General features: G+C 39.4%; 5 protein-coding genes and 1 non-coding gene across 6 annotated transcripts; 3 read left to right on the top strand and 3 right to left on the bottom strand.

Moving 5' to 3' along the window:
- The first annotated feature begins 875 nt into the window (after positions 1–875).
- On the top strand, positions 876–2,837 carry LOC101295799 (parafibromin-like). The gene is made up of 3 exons (XM_004297064.1): positions 876–1,944; positions 2,071–2,153; positions 2,271–2,837. Exons 1-3 carry the CDS (start codon positions 876–878, stop codon positions 2,361–2,363), a joined length of 1,245 nt encoding a protein of 414 aa, XP_004297112.1. The 3' UTR covers positions 2,364–2,837.
- Positions 2,838–3,401: 564 nt separating this feature from the next.
- LOC101296088 (non-specific lipid-transfer protein-like protein At2g13820-like) lies at positions 3,402–4,830 on the bottom strand. The gene is made up of 3 exons (XM_004297065.1): positions 4,207–4,830; positions 4,054–4,116; positions 3,402–3,967 (listed from the first exon to the last, which is right to left on the bottom strand). The coding sequence occupies exons 1-3, from the start codon at positions 4,520–4,522 to the stop codon at positions 3,843–3,845; spliced, it is 504 nt and encodes a 167-aa protein (XP_004297113.1). The 5' UTR covers positions 4,523–4,830; the 3' UTR covers positions 3,402–3,842.
- Positions 4,831–5,568: 738 nt separating this feature from the next.
- Positions 5,569–6,781, top strand: LOC101304380. Its single transcript, XM_004298230.1, has 4 exons — positions 5,569–6,079; positions 6,169–6,195; positions 6,406–6,465; positions 6,573–6,781. The coding sequence occupies exons 1-4, from the start codon at positions 5,737–5,739 to the stop codon at positions 6,779–6,781; spliced, it is 639 nt and encodes a 212-aa protein (XP_004298278.1). The 5' UTR covers positions 5,569–5,736.
- Positions 6,782–8,334: 1,553 nt separating this feature from the next.
- TRNAV-AAC lies at positions 8,335–8,408 on the top strand. Its single transcript has one exon. It is a non-coding gene; the product is annotated as a tRNA-Val (tRNA).
- A 410-nt stretch (positions 8,409–8,818) lies between these two features.
- LOC101296368 (zinc finger HIT domain-containing protein 2-like) lies at positions 8,819–10,973 on the bottom strand. Its single transcript, XM_004297066.1, has 5 exons — positions 10,873–10,973; positions 10,710–10,782; positions 10,475–10,637; positions 9,980–10,024; positions 8,819–9,805 (listed from the first exon to the last, which is right to left on the bottom strand). The coding sequence occupies exons 1-5, from the start codon at positions 10,950–10,952 to the stop codon at positions 8,919–8,921; spliced, it is 1,248 nt and encodes a 415-aa protein (XP_004297114.1). The 5' UTR covers positions 10,953–10,973; the 3' UTR covers positions 8,819–8,918.
- A 2,856-nt stretch (positions 10,974–13,829) lies between these two features.
- Positions 13,830–15,807, bottom strand: LOC101304669 (aluminum-activated malate transporter 10-like). The gene is made up of 6 exons (XM_004298231.1): positions 15,468–15,807; positions 15,158–15,298; positions 14,805–15,077; positions 14,592–14,710; positions 14,367–14,510; positions 13,830–14,279 (listed from the first exon to the last, which is right to left on the bottom strand). Exons 1-6 carry the CDS (start codon positions 15,805–15,807, stop codon positions 13,830–13,832), a joined length of 1,467 nt encoding a protein of 488 aa, XP_004298279.1.
- Positions 15,808–16,109: the final 302 nt, after the last annotated feature.

Here is a 16,109-nt window from a genome sequence, read left to right on the forward strand (position 1 = left end):
GCAAGTTTACTACCCCCAGTAAAAGTTTACTAGGGGTAGTAAACTTCATTTTTTCGTCATCTAAGTTGATTTTTCTCCTTTTCAATGTGAATTATGGCATTGGAGCTACTGTTTTGCAAGTTTACTACCCCCAGTAAAAGTTTACTAGGGGTAGTAAACTTCATTTTTTCGCGTCTAAGTTGATTTTTCATTGTTTTAAGGTGTATAATAGTCATGGAGAAACTTTATTTTGAGTTTACTACCCCTAGTAAAAGTTTACTAGGGGTAGTAAAAAAGATTACTGGGAGTAGTAAAAGTTTACTAGGCAATTTTCCGGTCGTCGGAAAATTCCGGTCACCGGTGACCGGATTCCGACGGCCGGAGTTCGGAGTCCGGCGACCGGAATGCGGCCGTCGGTGACTGGCGCCGGAGCCCGATGTGCTTCCGGCAAAGTCTTCCCTCCATCTTTTTCACTTTTTCTCTTTAAGTAAAAGCTAAGGGTACAAAAGTCTTTAAAAATATAATTTTATTATATTTAAATAAAGATTTGTGTATTTGGGCTTAAAATAAGTACCTTGTATTCAAATGGGTTAATAAAAAAGATTATCATTGAAATGGGGTTTGACTTTTTCTATTTTGTGTATTAAGGCTTTTTCCCTTAAGGATATGTTAATAAAAATTTTCATATTCTTTTTCTCATACGAAAAAAAAGATAGAATATTCTTTTTCCTACTTAGACCATGGTCTATTTTAGACCTCGACGAACCCAACCTTGTAGAAGCGGCCCAAAAGACCCAAACCCAAGTTCACCTTCTTCTTTTTCCTCATAAAAAGTGACCACCCGACAACACCACCGTCAAACCCAGTTCCTCACAGACACCATCAAGGCATCAACTATGGACCCTCTCTCCGCCCTCCGCGACTTCACAATCCGCGGCGAGCTCGACAAGATCGTCCGCGTCAACGACGAGCTCCGCTTGGGCTCCGACTACTCCTTCCCTTGCTCCGCCGAGACCGCCTACCGCTCCAAGCAAGGCAACCTCTACACCCTCGAAACCCTCCTCCATTACGTCAACAACCACCACCTTAAGCACACCGAGTACCTCATCAACGCCCGCGCCCAGATGATCCCCTGCGTCACCTTCCCCGATCGGAAACCCCTCCTCGATTACCTCACCGGCAAGATCTCCTCCTCCGACTCCATCGAGTTCGTCCTCCCTCAAAACCCTAAAGTCCCCGATTTGCCCCTCCACAACAACGACTTCCCCTTCTCCGAAAACGACGTCGCTCGCCACCACACGCCTGATCAGAATCACAACAACATCAATGGCTTCACCGTTTTGAAAGAGGTTGAGGCGCCGGTGGACTACATGTCGTTGATTTACGGCAGCGAGAGGCCGCTGAAGGACCGGGAGGAGCTGCTGGAGTGCAAAGGGAGGAACTTTTACGGCGTGCTGACGGCGGCGACGAAGAGAGAGGAGGAACGGCAGCGCATTGAGTCGCAGCAGAGGAAGGATGGGCTGGTGGCCAAGAGCAGGTTAATGGGCTCCGACGACCGGGGAATGGCGGGTTATGGTGACGAAATGGGCTATGACCAGGCGCCGAAGCCGAAGATGCATCTGAAGGGTGGGAAGATTGGGGAAGGCGTGCCTATAATTCTGGTGCCGAGTGCATTCCAGACGCTGATTACGATTTACAATGTGAAGGAGTTTCTGGAGGACGGGGTTTATATACCGACCGATGTGAAGGTGAAGCAGATGAAGGGGGCTAAGCCGGACTGTGTGACTGTGCAGAAGAAGTTCAGCAGGGATAGGGATAGAGTGGTGACGGCATATGAGGTTAGGGATAAGCCGTCGGCGCTGAAGACTGAGGATTGGGATAGGGTGGTGGCGGTTTTCGTGTTGGGGAAGGAGTGGCAGTTTAAGGACTGGCCTTTTAAGGATCATGTGGAGATTTTCAATAAGAGTAAGTGGAATGTTGTGTTCTTGGCTCGAGTGGATTGGTTTAGTTTGGTTCTTGAGATAGTTTATTGGGACTACATTATGTTGAGTTAATGTTTGTGTTATCTTTCCTTGTTGGGTTGAATTGCAGTTATGGGATTTTTCATGCGGTTTGAAGATGATAGTGTTGAGTCTGCAAAGATTGTGAAGCAGTGGAATGTGAAGATCATCTCAGTGAGCATTTTCTCCCGCTTGAGCTGCTTTGCTGTTTTTATTTTAGCTACATTAGCTGGGATTATCAATGTATGTTCCACTTGTATCGCTATTCTTATAACTATTATGAATGTGCAGATTAGCAAGAATAAGCGACACCAAGATAGAGCTGCAGCACTGGAGGTGTGGGATCGGCTAGAAGAGTTTGTGCGGTCACGCTCACATTCCTGATGTTTGGGTAAAGTTTCGAGGAGGAAGATGTGTTCTGATTTTGGTTGTGACCATTTGGCCTTTTGTACTCGTGGGACTGGAAATGTTTTTATTATTTATTAGATATTGTATCTTTGTATCTTCCGGAGGAGTGATAAAGTTAAATGCGTGGTTGGAAGTTTCTTTACATCTACCCGAAGTTTCAGCAAACCTTCATCTTGAACCCAGGAGACAACTTCATATGGTTTACATGGCTGCAAACCTTGAAAAAAGGTATGCAGGGCCAAATGAACTAACATTGTTGTATGGCAAATGTGTTGTGTGCGACCGCATGCTATCTTGCAAACCCAGAAATTGGAGACTGAAAAGACTTTGTATCATCAACTTATACATTAAGGTTGTAGAACCATCAATAAACAGCATCGAGTTTTACAACACTAGCTTCTCTAATTTCATATGGTTTACCTGTTTTCTCATCCGCAGTTACTTTTTTTGATTGATTCCAAAAAAGACTTTGATTCATACATACTATCATAAAATTTTATTCATTTGATAGTATACAACCAATAATACACTTTTGCTGTTTTAAGTCCTGTACCTTGGTAAAAAAGTGCATTTGTTTTTTTGTTTTGGCCTATCCCATTTTCAACACTGATAATTGATTAAAGTTTTGGACCCAATTTGATCACAACAATGACATGGTTTCAATCTTTGGAACAGGGTTGGACCAAATTTGATGATAGTAAAGATGTGTCTGTACTGCTGATGGACTTTACTTGGGATGAAGATTGCTACATGATGCAACTGTTGGAGTAAAATGTTTCTTGCAGCTGCAAATCTTTGGAATAGCGTGTGGAGTATATACCCTAGCATCACAAGGTTAGCTTGCTTTAATGATCATGTTGCTCGATATATTGCTATTAGTGTGCATTTGCATGGTTAAAATACATTCAGTCTTCGCGGAAGTGAAGCATGGGAAAGGAAACTTAATGCTTTCTTGTGTTTGGGATGCACTAGGATTAGAAACACTTTCTTAAAGGAAGGGAAGACAAGGAGGAAGATTCATTCCTTACATTTAATACTCACATCTCATTATTCATTGCATTAATTACAAACTTTTAACAAATTTCCTTGTGTTACCAAACATTGAAATATAAAGTTTAGTGTCCCTTCCCATGGGAAAGAAAATGGATTACATTCATTTTGCCTGAATCAAAAGAGGCTTTGTGTTTCTTCTAAAAATTCCGATCTGAGTTTCAAAGAAACCTCTATCAACTCTTCCTTATGCCTTGTTTAATTACTTTATACGCTCAGAACCAGAACCTTTTATTATGAAAAAGAGACCAGGATGTCTCTTAGTATAGTACATAAATCAACCTCTCTGAGGCCACAATAAATAAAATAACATGCATTAAAGGAATACAACAATCATCAAAACTCAAGACCCAAGAGTATTCAGGAATATGTGTAGCCTGATAGGTAGGATAACAGAAAAGAAAATCAGTGCATTGAGAGAGTAGCAAATGCTGCAGCAAATAGCACAATGAGTTGAGTCATAGACAACTTGATGGAGTTTCCATCTGATGAGCCATCATCAGTTGATGGTACAGTTTTAGATCCACTTCCTGCACAATATGAACACCAACATGAAAACTTATTACTAGTGCCCGCAATTTCATTTATGCACCAAAAGAATCATACTATTTTGTACCTGAAGGAACTGTGTTTGATGAATCATCAGGTGTTCCTGCAGGAGAGCCAGCTGGAGAAGCAGCTGCATAAATGTAGTGGTACATACAATTAGCAGCAGATTAAAACCTACAATTAGGCAAAAAGTAAGGATTTAACAGATACACTTTCTTACCGTTACACTGGCTGATGGGTGGAGTCTGAACATTGCAAGCACCAGGTAGAGCGAGAGCCTGTGTTTGATTGACATTGATCCCTAGTGATGATCCACCGCCATTAAGAACCTGGCACAAGCACTGTGGGGATGATCGCACAACGCTAGAAAGCTGCGAACAGCATCCTGAAGATGGAGTTGAGGAGTTCCCAGTGATGTAGTTGAGACAAGGGGACATGCTGATAATCACATTTGTGCAATCTGACTGTGCTGCTGATCTTGCCAAGAACATGGCCACTAGAACGAGGACAAGACTCATTCCAATCCTTTGTGACATTGTAGGTTCTTGAGTTGGCTGAATTTTTAAATGCTGAGAAGTTGAGATCACTGAAAGCTGTACTGATACTCAAGGCTTTGCTTTGTTTGGTGAAAAGGGTTTAGTGGTATGTGCCTTTTGTAGGGGGGGTTGAATCAGGCAACAGACAGATCAGGCCTAGTTGGGTAACCAACTCTTCCTACTAATATAGTTTCATAGAGCTAAACTTGCCTAGTAATAGTTTAGAGGTCGGTTATTGGAGGTGACCAACTTCTATTATTTTTGTAACAACCAATCTTGAGGTGTTCGAAGCTGAAGACTTTAGGAAGATGAAGTTATAAACTTTTTACAATACTAATTAAGAAGGTTATGAGAGGAGTAATATTACATTATTTTCTTGTAGGCACATTGGTGTAGCTTTATTTGACAATGACATTATTGCTTGGTAGCTTCATACAGAAGTAAATCGACCTCAGGTTATGATTGTGAACAATGAGTCATGTTTAATTACACCTGTTCAGATGGGATGGTCAACAAATTTTTTTATTTTTTATTTTTTGGCTGTGTGCATTAGATATTTTGGAATTGATATGATGAACAAAATGTCAAATAACCTATAATTATTTAGTCTAGTGACATAAATGTTCCTCTTATTAGTTAAAACTTGAAAGGTTGTAAGTTTGATTTTCGGTAGTCGTCTAGTGGTCTACATAAGTTTCAGTGTTTTATGAGAAATGTCTATCCGGGTTTCAAGTTTCAACTGTAGTTCTGGTCCTCAAATGATGAGGATTCTGGGACACCTATGAAAAAAAAAAATTCTTTACCAGAACACTTCACATGAGATGAGCATTCCTACATTCCTTTATGTTGAAAATTCTCCAACAGAGTTGAGCTATTAGGCAATCAAGAACTCCAGAAGCCATGAGGGTTGACGTATGGGATTAGCCATAGTCGTAGACAGATGTCGTGTAATGCTAATCCCACCTACCTAAACTACCCTTTGCTCATAGAAAGTTCGTTAAGGTAGTTCAGCTCCAAAACCAAACGTATCCACCTTTTGATTTTCTGTCCTCCAGAGTTCCACTTGCTATTAATCTTCTTCAGTTATAAATACTCTTGTTGTTAACAGAAGCAACTCATCAAATCCATCTGTGTCTACTTGGCTTAAACCACAAGCTTGCACAAACATCCAACACCATAAAAAGCACTATTTTGCTTCCACATTTAAGCTAGCAATGGCGATTTCAGTGCCTTCTCCCCGTCTGGTACTTATGGCACTGGCAATGGCCGCTGTCTTGGTTATGCCAGTTGTTTACGGTCAAATTGGTACGCCTTGCACTGCTGCTACAATTGCGAGCTTCAGCCCTTGCATGAACTTTCTCACCAACAGCACCGCCAATGGTACTGCACCAACTGCAGACTGTTGCAATTCACTTAAGAATCTCACAAGTACCAGCAGGGACTGTATGTGCCTCATTGTAACTGGAAATGTTCCCTTCCAACTACCAATCAACCGTACTCTCGCCATCTCTCTTCCTCGTGCTTGCAACACCCCTGGCGTCCCACTCCAATGCAAAGGTAAGTTCTCTTGTTAATATTTGGATGTTGATATTATTCTGCGTATTTGTTCGTATAAATGCTAACATGAGCATGTTACTACTGTGCAGCCACCGGTGCACCTCTTCCTGTTCCAGGTATCATCAATAGTTGAAAACAAATCGGTGGAATATATCGAGTAGTGTTCTCTTGTTCAATAATCTGATCGAATGTTATGTACGTTACCATCTAACATGTACTGATTCAGATTCATCTGATTATTGGACAAGTGAACTTTACTGATAATATTTAGTTGCTAGGTTCTGTCTTCTGTGAATTATATATAATGAGCAAGTTGTGTTTTGCAGGTCCTAACTCTCAAGCACCAACTTCATCTCCTGGAGCTTCACCATCTGGCAGTCCCACAGGTAAACTCCCTTCAATTACCAAAATTCAGATATGCTGAATAGATGTGCTTCATTTTCCTGTAGTTCGAATAGCTGATGTTTCACCAATACATGTTTCTGTTGAGCAGCTTCTACTGTCCCTGAACCCAGCTCATCTGCTGAATCACCAGAATCAGACACAACACCATCATCAACAGGGGGCTCTGAAGCTCCAACATCTACTACTGGGAGCCGCCCAGTTCTGACTCCGACTCCATCAGCTTCCATACCATCTTACTCTCTATCGCCTTCTCTTCTGATATTGGCTTCAGCGGTTCTGGTGTTGAAGTTATACTAGGTTGATCATCTGTATCTAGTTCTCTATGCATTATGAGAAATATTCTTTTGTGGGTGTGAGTGTGACTATTGTTTTGCTACTTCAGATCATTGCAAGTCATATTGGCTATTTATTTACTATATCATGCTTTTGTATTACATATCTTGAATCAATACAAGTATTTATTCATTTTACAAAAAAAAATTCAGATCATTAATTCTTTAGTAAACAATCTACCTATCCTGCTATCCAGTAGCTTCTGGATGCTCTTTCCTATTCTGATAAGGAAATTATTCTATTTCCTATCAGGCTCGGCAAAGATTTCTCCTAGTTCCATTTTAATTCCTCTCGTCTTTAGAAAAGGAAAAACTAGGCCTATATATTGAGGCCTTGGCTGTGTTATTCTCATCAACTTCTTAGTCTTGAATTCAGTAGCTATTTGTTCTCCGATTTTGCTCAACTAATTAAAGATGAGTTCAACAAAGAAGCCTTCGCAAAATAATGGAACAGTAGAATCTGAAGGCAATAACTGGACATCTTCAACAACTCCCAAATCCAAAGAAGCTAAAACGTCGACAACTGAAGAAGTATCATGCAGTACATAGACACACATATTCCAGCTAAACATAAATGTGATCGAACAAATGGGATTACCTAATGGATTTCTTTTTCTTTTTTATGTCAAAACTTGGTTACTTAGTTTTTCTATTAATGTGTGATTGAAGAATTTGTACATTCTTAATTACATTTCTGCCTGATTTTGATATGAAACTCTGATACTTGAGCAATGAAGTATGTAGTTTTCTGGAAAGATGCATCAATCCAGACTCATGATGAGAATCACACTCTGGACTCGTACAGTGAGGTGAACCGGTCCCGGCACGTCACTTCGAGGATGTTTGATCCGCCAAGTCAAGTGGTTTGCCTAGTTGGTGATATAGTAGAAAAGGGGATCTTTGTGGAGCCTAACCAGCTTTTCTTTAGGAATTAAGTGTAAAATTGTGCAAGATAGGTAAGATTACAGCCACTTGGTGAAGTCTACAGCTTAGTGATAAAAATTGAAAACTATCTTTGTTGCAGTTTTTATTTGGTTTCGGAATTCATCTTTGTTGTTTCGTATGTTAGATTTTGATGGATATCATCAGTGATCAGAGGCCTTCGTGGTCATTAACTTATTACATGTACTGATCAGATATACTGATCAGACATCTCAATTTTTATGATATAAAGAGGAATTAGACTACAAGTAAAAGGGATTAAAAAAAAAATTAAAAAAAAAACTACTAGTAGAAGATCTATCCCTTTCTATCATAAACATTTGGATAATAGTTTGTTGAACAGGGACAATAATCTCAATTACAGATGTACTAATTAACCAAGAAATGCAGCTTGAGGGATATTCATATGCAGAGGAGTGGTTGTCTAATAAAATCAGATGATTCATATCCTTGGACCTTTGTACAGATTCAAATGGATGTATAGAAAATACTGCAGCTCACCATCAATAGTTGCATGCAAGACCACATGTTATACTTTTTAAAAATCTAAGATAAAAATGTTTAGATATATCAACTGGTTTCGTGGTGTAGTTGGTTATCACGTCAGTCTAACACACTGAAGGTCTCCGGTTCGAACCCGGGCGAAGCCATTTCTTTTTTACATTACTGTTTTTCACTTTTGCAACAAGTTACTGCTTACTGAAATTGAAAGTACGTTGTATAAATTGACCAAGAAACCAACCATACTTGAATCATTCCACACTGATCGAATGAATGGTAAAACATATTCGAGTTTCAAGTGACAGTCAGTACCATTATTCATTTCAATCGGCTTGCACGAAAGAATTTGCATTGAAAGCAACTACCCATCCACATTAGACGCAATTGGTATCTCTTACCTCATCATATCCTTCTAACAAAATGGATCATTCTATAGAGAAGTAAAACAAAAGTACCCTACTAGCAGTTTGCAGATCTCAATCTGTCTCTACTAATTTCAATATCATTACTCTGTGTTTTGAGTACTCAAGAATGCTTGAGGATGCAACCCTGCTTCTTTCAAGTTTAAGTTGGCTTTCTTTGAAGAAAATTATATCACTTTACAAGTCAATACAAATGTTAGTTAACGAATACACTGCTAACTAAGAACAAGAGATTGCCTAGATATCTTTAATCTCTTCAATCAGAGCTTTGCTCCTGGGTTCGGGTTTGTTGTCTGGTTTGTGAGACAGTGAAACCGCTTCATAGTTCATAGCTGAGCTTTTCTCTGCTCTTACGATGGCTCCTAAGGAAGACCAAGCTTCACCAGGTTGCTCATGGACCCAACACATGAGGAAGTAAATTTTCCTCTCAGCTTGCTTCAGCTTGCTCCTAATTTCAACTCTTCTTGATTTTCGTGGTTTCTCTGATTTCAGCTCGGTCTCCCCAGCCTGGACCATCCTCTGCAGATCACAGAGCAAGCACAACAATGCAGGGGTTCCTAGTGTTAGCAGGCTTATAACATCGTCTACAAGTCCTAGTCCAAACTGCAAGCCACCCATCTGTCTGAAAGCTGAAGAGCAGGTCTGCTCCAGGCAGTAAGATAGAGCTTCCAGGACAGTCTCCGGTTGCCCTCCTTGACCCAATACAGATGACACAGAGAGCACGACCATAGCTGAGCCTGTGGCATCTGACTGCCAATCACCATTGTAGAGACGAAGAGCAAAGCAGTAGCTGTATATAATGTCGACCAGATGAACAGCTAAGAATGGTGATGGCTTTGCGGAGCTAAGCTTGCTGAGGGGAGGCAGTGGTGTCTCAGGACCTGGTGGAATTTCGCTTGCTAGGCTGCTCTCTAGATCATCTTCTGATGACATTGGTTCATCCTCTCTGGCAAGTGGTTGGATTAGTTGAGTTCCTTCTTTGCTGAAGGATATTGTCCTGGCAGAAGGCTTCAACCACCATGGATCCCAAGGCTTGATCATCTTGCTCAGTTCCCCAGATGCAACAGCTCTTTGGAATAGTTTTTTCTCTTCTGCAGGAAGATCATCTAAACTAACTTCACCTCCTGCAGAGATTTAATACAATGATCTCATTTTAGTTATGTGGAATGACAAAGAACTCACGTGATGGATAGTGCAGAAGACATACAAGTTAAGACTAACAACTATAAACAAAGGACTGCAAACTGCTTATCCAAAAAAGGAAAATCAGACGAACAGAGAGACAAGCAAGATCTTACCAGCCAGCACCTTTTGAATAGTCTCTTCAGACAGTGCAGAATCAGCTGAAAAATAAGACATGATCTTTGGTCAGAAATCCAATTTTCTGAAAAATCATCCAAGGACCGTACGTTAAATATTAACATGATTTACGAAAGGATAAGGACTGAAAAGCTAGTGAGCAGCCATTATTAGGCTTCAATAATCCATAGACCACCTACGACAAGTTTCACATTTCAGGCACAATTTCCCAACGGCTCCTAATCATACTAGTCAGAAACTTTATATAATGGCACCCCTCAGCTTATTTGATAATTCAGTATCACTGAGTTCCTTCTAAACAAACTCTTAAACATTCCATAGTTGAGCTCTAATTCCTAAACCAAACTGAATAAAACCCTCAGTTGAAAATTTCTCTATTATAATTAAGCAGCATATCTGTTGTCTTATATCTAACAATGCGAAACTTACAAACTAAGACATAAAATCATTCATAAAATAGACAGAGAAAGTACCATCCACATCCTCATCCATGCAATCAGCTACTTGTTCCTCAGAATGAAATCGTTTCAGTATGTCCAGCATCTTCTGCTTCGTTTCGTCATTCGACCGCAATTGCCCTAGCTCCCCAACCACATTATCTCTCATAAACGACTCCGTACACCGAATATTATGAGACTGTTTACACCACCAAAATCATGAACCAATTTCTCACCAAAAACAGAATCCAAAATATCAGTAAGAAATTACCTTGTAGCAGTGGAGAGAACAGTAGCGCGAGTTGCACCGAGGACACGTGTACTGCGAAAACTGCTTCTGGCAACTGCATTGAGAGAGAGAGAAACCAAAGAGAGGTTCAGGTCAATCAGAATTGGGGGAAATGGAAAAAAGAGGAGGAGAGGAAGAAGCGTACACGTGGCAGACGATGCGGGAAGGAGGGTCCAGAGGCGACGAGGTGGAGGGTTTCTCGGAGGTGATAATCGAGTCCGCCATCGCCAGAACCTATCGGAATTTCCAGGGTTTCTGAGGGTTTTGGAGAAGGTTCTTAGGTTATTTACTTGTTTGCTTTCTGTAGAAGGCCCAAATGAATCCACGAAATGTCCAAAGGCCCACATTCGTGAAGAGCCTGAAGAAACGATATGCCGTTTGATTGACTTGGATCCAGAAACTAGAATCAGTAGAGTGGAATCTGGATTTTGATGCATTTGGAAGGCAACAGTTTGAGAACGAGATGAAGGTAAAGACTTTTTTACTGGAATGTGAAATTTGTAAGAGAAAGATTTGTGATCACGAGTTGGATGACCCCAAATGAAGAAACGAGTTCACCATGAGGTAAATGTAAGAATGATCTCTATGTAGTCTATGAGTTACCATCTAACCTAGAGCCAAAATCCAATCCTCAATTTCTTAAATCCTTCAAGTTTTTTGTTAAACACTATTAGTTTGACATTTTTGTTGCCGGACTATTGCTACCGAACTTTAACCTGCAGTTCCGATACTTGTGGAAGAGGAATGCTACCAAATTCGCAATATAGAGAATCTCTAATGAAGATTTCATGCCAGCAGCCGAGAAAAGGAAGTCAAACGAATCACATGTGCTTTTCAATGCCCGGCATGAAATAAAATTGTTATGCTTGTCTAGGGCATCATGTTTGTTGTTCCTTTTAGCCAATATGTCTAATTTTCTTGTGATTACTTGTTTGTTAATCTATTTCAAGCTATCTTTCTCATAATGGTGCAGATATGATGTTTCTTTATTCTTTTTGGTTTGAATAGTGACAATTTAGATAAAAGAAAAATATGAGAAAAGAGAATTATTCGAATTGAGAACCGGATGCATGCAAACATGGAGATGAGTTGAACTTGATTTCGTATGCATCGAAAGCCTTACCCTTTACTCCCTGTAGTACTCTACCCTTTCATTAACAGCAATTTCTCCCCAGGCGACACTCCCGATTACAATACTTTTGTATTGCTCCCTTTCTATATATATTCAAACTAAAAGAGCTGATGCACACTGCTGAAAACTGAAACTAGCCTAAATTAGTTCAGGTACACATCTATATCTATCTCCATCGATCTCTATCTTCTTTCTTTAAAGATATGCCATTACACTAGTTTTGCGGATTTTCAAGGATCAAAGTTATCATCTAAATAAGACAGTGCTTGCAAAATTCTAGTTAAATGAAGCATCTTTTAATTAGTTATTGATCAATCATATATCATCACATTATATTCGTTTTCATGCATAGATTAGATTGCCAACCTCATTTCTCTTGTTTTCTCATACGACATTTGCATATGAAACCTAATGAATGAACAATTTGGATAGTTTAAACAAGCTCTATGTATGCCTTGTGTGAAGCTTGAGTTGGTTAGGTTTATTTGATCTGTAGTTTCATTTAAACATTTTTTAGTGTTTTCATTCAACAGTTTCATTCTCATTTGTATCTCATACCAGTTATTTTGATGATCATATGCTTGAAAGGCTTTTCTAGATTTTCTATCTAGCTTCTCGGGAGATCATGTCTTGCAGAACTCATGTTATAATTCAGTTTGTCATCTGAAACCAAAAGGCTGTTAGTTCACTGCAGATATGTCTTCTTCTCATCTTTTTAGCTCAATAGTTACGCTAATGGTAATTATTGAAATTGTTGATTGCTATGTTTCAAAATCATATCTCGATGACCTAAAACAAACCTTCATGAACAGAACTGGTGACAGAATGTCTCCTAAACCTACAATATGAATATGGAAAGGCTCACCATGATCAAGTAGGTCTAAATTTTATACATATTACATGTGTTAGATAATTCTTTTTTATTCTCTTTTTGTTTAAGTGGGTGTGTGATCAGATACCTCTTTCATCTGCTTCCCCTGGATAAGTTAATTAGGAAACACCACTCAAGAATTTAAAACTATGTCGATATTGTGTTTTGTGGTGAACATGTCCTCTGATTCCCAACTAATTGCATAGGCCTCCCATATCTTTTGAAGGTCAAATCTTCTATGGCCTTAGTTTCTTATCTTACAGCTGTTTCACAGTAACAGGGAAAAGCTTAGATCTTTAACCAAATCAATAGTGAGTTTCATCTGTAGTGGAGAGCCCTATATATGTATATGAAATGATTTTATCTAATTTGAAACAGGAGAAAATTAGGTCATGAATAAGACCAAATTGAGGTACCTATATCTGTGCAAAAAGTTGGGCATTACATTGTATTTGCAAACTGGGCTGCATGCATTTGGTTCTTTCTGGTATCACTTGGCTGCAAAAAGCACTCATCTCCACAGCTTCATGCACTGTTTTGAAATACTGATTCAACTATCAAAAATTACACAAAATGCCTAACACTTGAATAACATTTAGAGTGACGTGGAGTTCGTGTGGTCATTGGGCTTTACACATAGACGTGTAATAGGTGGAGAAGCCCAAACACTTACAAATCCACATGCAAAGTCTCATATTCCTAATGTGAGATTGATATCTCAACACGTTCCCGCACATGTGACGAATTTTCAAGCCTAACATGTGGAAAACATTTTGGGTGACGTGGAGTGTGTGTGGCCATTGGGTTTCACACGTGGCTCTGGTAGCATGATAAAGTAGCATGAGGTTCATATCTAAAACCAATTGGCAATAGGGGAGTAACCCAAACCATTATAGACCCACAGACAATGTCTCATATTTCCGATGTGGGATTTATATCTCAACAAGATGTACCCATAATATTAGTGCTAGAAAAATGAAACTGATTGAAGCATATTTCATTCAAAAATAGATTTAAAATGTGACCCAAGTTGTTAGATTTGGTAATTTACAGCACATTAGTAATATGAATATCTACCGATCACCATAATGCACAACTCTCACACCTCTTGCTTATGTTCATCTGGTACATTAGATTTACTAACTGGCTGGTTTTGATTCTTCTCATCTGCAACAGACTTGTACACACCCATCTCAGCTAGTTTTTCAACTGCATTAACCATGCCTTCAATCCTTGTAGTAATCTCAATGAGTAAAGAAGCTAAAGTCACAAGTGGCATGATATCCATGAGAGCAACTGCTCCTGTGTTCTTTTTTTCAGGACAGTCGGCTCCTTGTAGTGGCTGCGGATTAATAAATAAAGTAGGAAGAGATTTTAAGTCCTCCTGGAGCTCCAAGACTGCATTGTTCATTTCTCCAACCAAATAATCTATATTAGATGATTTCTTCATTGTCTTCATACTCCTTGCAAGATCTTTTATGACTCTTGAAGACTCAGAGCTCACTTTCAAAGCAATGCTGCTCATATGCTTCTTTATCAACTCAGGAACCTGTTGATCAGATGAAGTGGTTGAAGCTTAGCATTGGTGATATCTTTCTAATTTCAAGAACTAGTATAAGATGAAAGTTCTTTTTACCTCATTTTCGGAATTCACACAACCATCAAGGGCATCGATGCAATAGGCACAAGCACGCATTGATGCTCCGACTTTGAGGTATTGTTTCCATGGATGTCTGAAGTTGAAGCGGCCATGTGCAGGCTCCCACCTTGCAAAATTAGCCTAATATACAATGCCAATGTCAGAAAGTGAGTACTTACAGATAACTTGAAGAAACTTTGCAATTATGTTGTTGTTAAATACCATGGCTTCTTCTGTTGCTTTTGAGGTTAAAACACATTTGTAGCCAAGCAATTTCTTATCAGATTCCTTGTCATCATCAGAAGAGCTTCCGCTGTCATTGAAATACTCTCCAACACAACCTGAAATGAAATGCAACATTTATAAAGTCAGTGATATTGTCCTAAACATGAGTGACCATAAATTTGGTTTTATATGATTAGAGTGTGCAAGTACCATCTAAGGAATAGGCAAGTTTGTCCATGTTTCGAGTAATGAGCATATATAGTTCCTCCCCAGCCCAAATGGGGCAAATAATCATGGTTATCATAATGCACAATGCAGTTCCAATGATAATGGTGTAGACTCTATTGTTGGCCATCTCCAATAATTTATCCACCCGGTAACCTGACACTGTAACTAAGCTGAATGTGAGGATGAAGATCATCGCACCATAATCAAATCGCTTTTTGACTGATGGTATAAATCTTGAGAAGGAAACTGCAGAAGCTGAAATAATAAAGAAATGTATTAGCAGTCTTATTTCTAGCCAGTTAGGAGAGGGAAAAAACATTAGTAGGACTACATACCTAACAAAAATACAGAAATCCCATTGATGAAAGGCTCAAATTCTTTTCCTGATTGACTCACTATCCAATGGATGCCAATGGCAAGGGAACCAGCAATAAAGGTTCCACAAATTCTGTTTAAACATTTGCATATTGTTGCCCCTGCATTTAGAGAGTTGAAATGTTTAGCTTCAGGCAATGAGGGCCATACTTAACATCAGATAGTCCCATACAAATAAGGAAACTCAAAAGATTCATTTTACCTTACCTCCTAATAAAGGCACACTTGCAGAAAAAGAGGTAATCTAAGAGAAGCTAGCTAGGAACTTACCAACTGTGTTTTCAAAGACAACCACAACAGTCATGACTGCCCACATAGCATTTCCTCCCATACCTTCATACAAAGGTCTCATATAATAAAACAGTGAAACAACAGTGAGTGCCATCCCTACTTTCAAACAATGAATCACTTTCCTAGGGTCATTTTGTCCCAAATCCCAAGCGTTCTTGAAGAAATCGCATACTTTCAAGATCAACCCCATAATCAGACCCTTCAGAGCAAGCCAAGCTCGGCAGGCAAGCCCGGTTTGTTGAGCCAAAGCTTCAGATGAACCATCTGCCATTTTTATTCTCCACTCAGTCACACTGCTCAGTTCCTTCTGTTGAGCCATTTTTGGCAATAAGAAAACAAGAGATTGCCAACTTGTAAGTTGAAATGGCACTCAAACTCAAAGCAATGGTTAAGCTTTGGTGAGGAAAGCTGAGTGACTATTGAAGTATATAAATAGTGGATCTCTGATGTCTCATATTGGTTTGTAATAAACAAATCTCCATAGAAAGGCAATGTCATAGGGAGGCCTCTTTTGTTGGACACATGTGAAATCTAGAAGTTTTATTTAATTCTCCTCTGCTCATCAAAATTTGTATGTATAATGTTTAACTCTCAACACTGGTATATAGTAATATAGGGTCA

This window comes from Fragaria vesca, linkage group LG4, assembly GCF_000184155.1.
Source record: "Fragaria vesca subsp. vesca linkage group LG4, FraVesHawaii_1.0, whole genome shotgun sequence".
NCBI classification, from domain to species: Eukaryota; Viridiplantae; Streptophyta; class Magnoliopsida; order Rosales; family Rosaceae; genus Fragaria; species Fragaria vesca.

Bases quoted from the DNA above. Each gene is read 5' to 3' on its own strand.
- LOC101295799 (XM_004297064.1), top strand. From the start codon at position 876: ATGGACCCTCTCTCCGCCCTCCGCGACTTCACAATCCGCGGCGAGCTC. The intron at 1,945-2,070 runs GTAAGTGGAATG...GTTGAATTGCAG, and splicing joins TGTGGAGATTTTCAATAAGA to TTATGGGATTTTTCATGCGG. The intron at 2,154-2,270 runs GTGAGCATTTTC...ATGAATGTGCAG, and splicing joins GGAATGTGAAGATCATCTCA to ATTAGCAAGAATAAGCGACA.
- LOC101296088 (XM_004297065.1), bottom strand. From the start codon at position 4,522: ATGTCACAAAGGATTGGAATGAGTCTTGTCCTCGTTCTAGTGGCCATG. The intron at 4,117-4,206 runs GTAAGAAAGTGT...ACATTTATGCAG, and splicing joins ACCCATCAGCCAGTGTAACG to CTGCTTCTCCAGCTGGCTCT. The intron at 3,968-4,053 runs GTACAAAATAGT...CATATTGTGCAG, and splicing joins ATCAAACACAGTTCCTTCAG to GAAGTGGATCTAAAACTGTA.
- LOC101304380 (XM_004298230.1), top strand. From the start codon at position 5,737: ATGGCGATTTCAGTGCCTTCTCCCCGTCTGGTACTTATGGCACTGGCA. The intron at 6,196-6,405 runs GTATCATCAATA...TGTGTTTTGCAG, and splicing joins TGCACCTCTTCCTGTTCCAG to GTCCTAACTCTCAAGCACCA. The intron at 6,466-6,572 runs GTAAACTCCCTT...TCTGTTGAGCAG, and splicing joins ACCATCTGGCAGTCCCACAG to CTTCTACTGTCCCTGAACCC.
- LOC101296368 (XM_004297066.1), bottom strand. From the start codon at position 10,952: ATGGCGGACTCGATTATCACCTCCGAGAAACCCTCCACCTCGTCGCCT. The intron at 10,638-10,709 runs GTAATTTCTTAC...TGGTGTAAACAG, and splicing joins GTTCTCTCCACTGCTACAAG to TCTCATAATATTCGGTGTAC. The intron at 10,025-10,474 runs GTACTTTCTCTG...CTTATTTTTCAG, and splicing joins CATGGATGAGGATGTGGATG to CTGATTCTGCACTGTCTGAA.
- LOC101304669 (XM_004298231.1), bottom strand. From the start codon at position 15,807: ATGGCTCAACAGAAGGAACTGAGCAGTGTGACTGAGTGGAGAATAAAA. The intron at 15,078-15,157 runs GTATGTAGTCCT...TTATTATTTCAG, and splicing joins GATTTCTGTATTTTTGTTAG to CTTCTGCAGTTTCCTTCTCA. The intron at 14,280-14,366 runs GTAAAAAGAACT...TCTGATCAACAG, and splicing joins GTGTGAATTCCGAAAATGAG to GTTCCTGAGTTGATAAAGAA.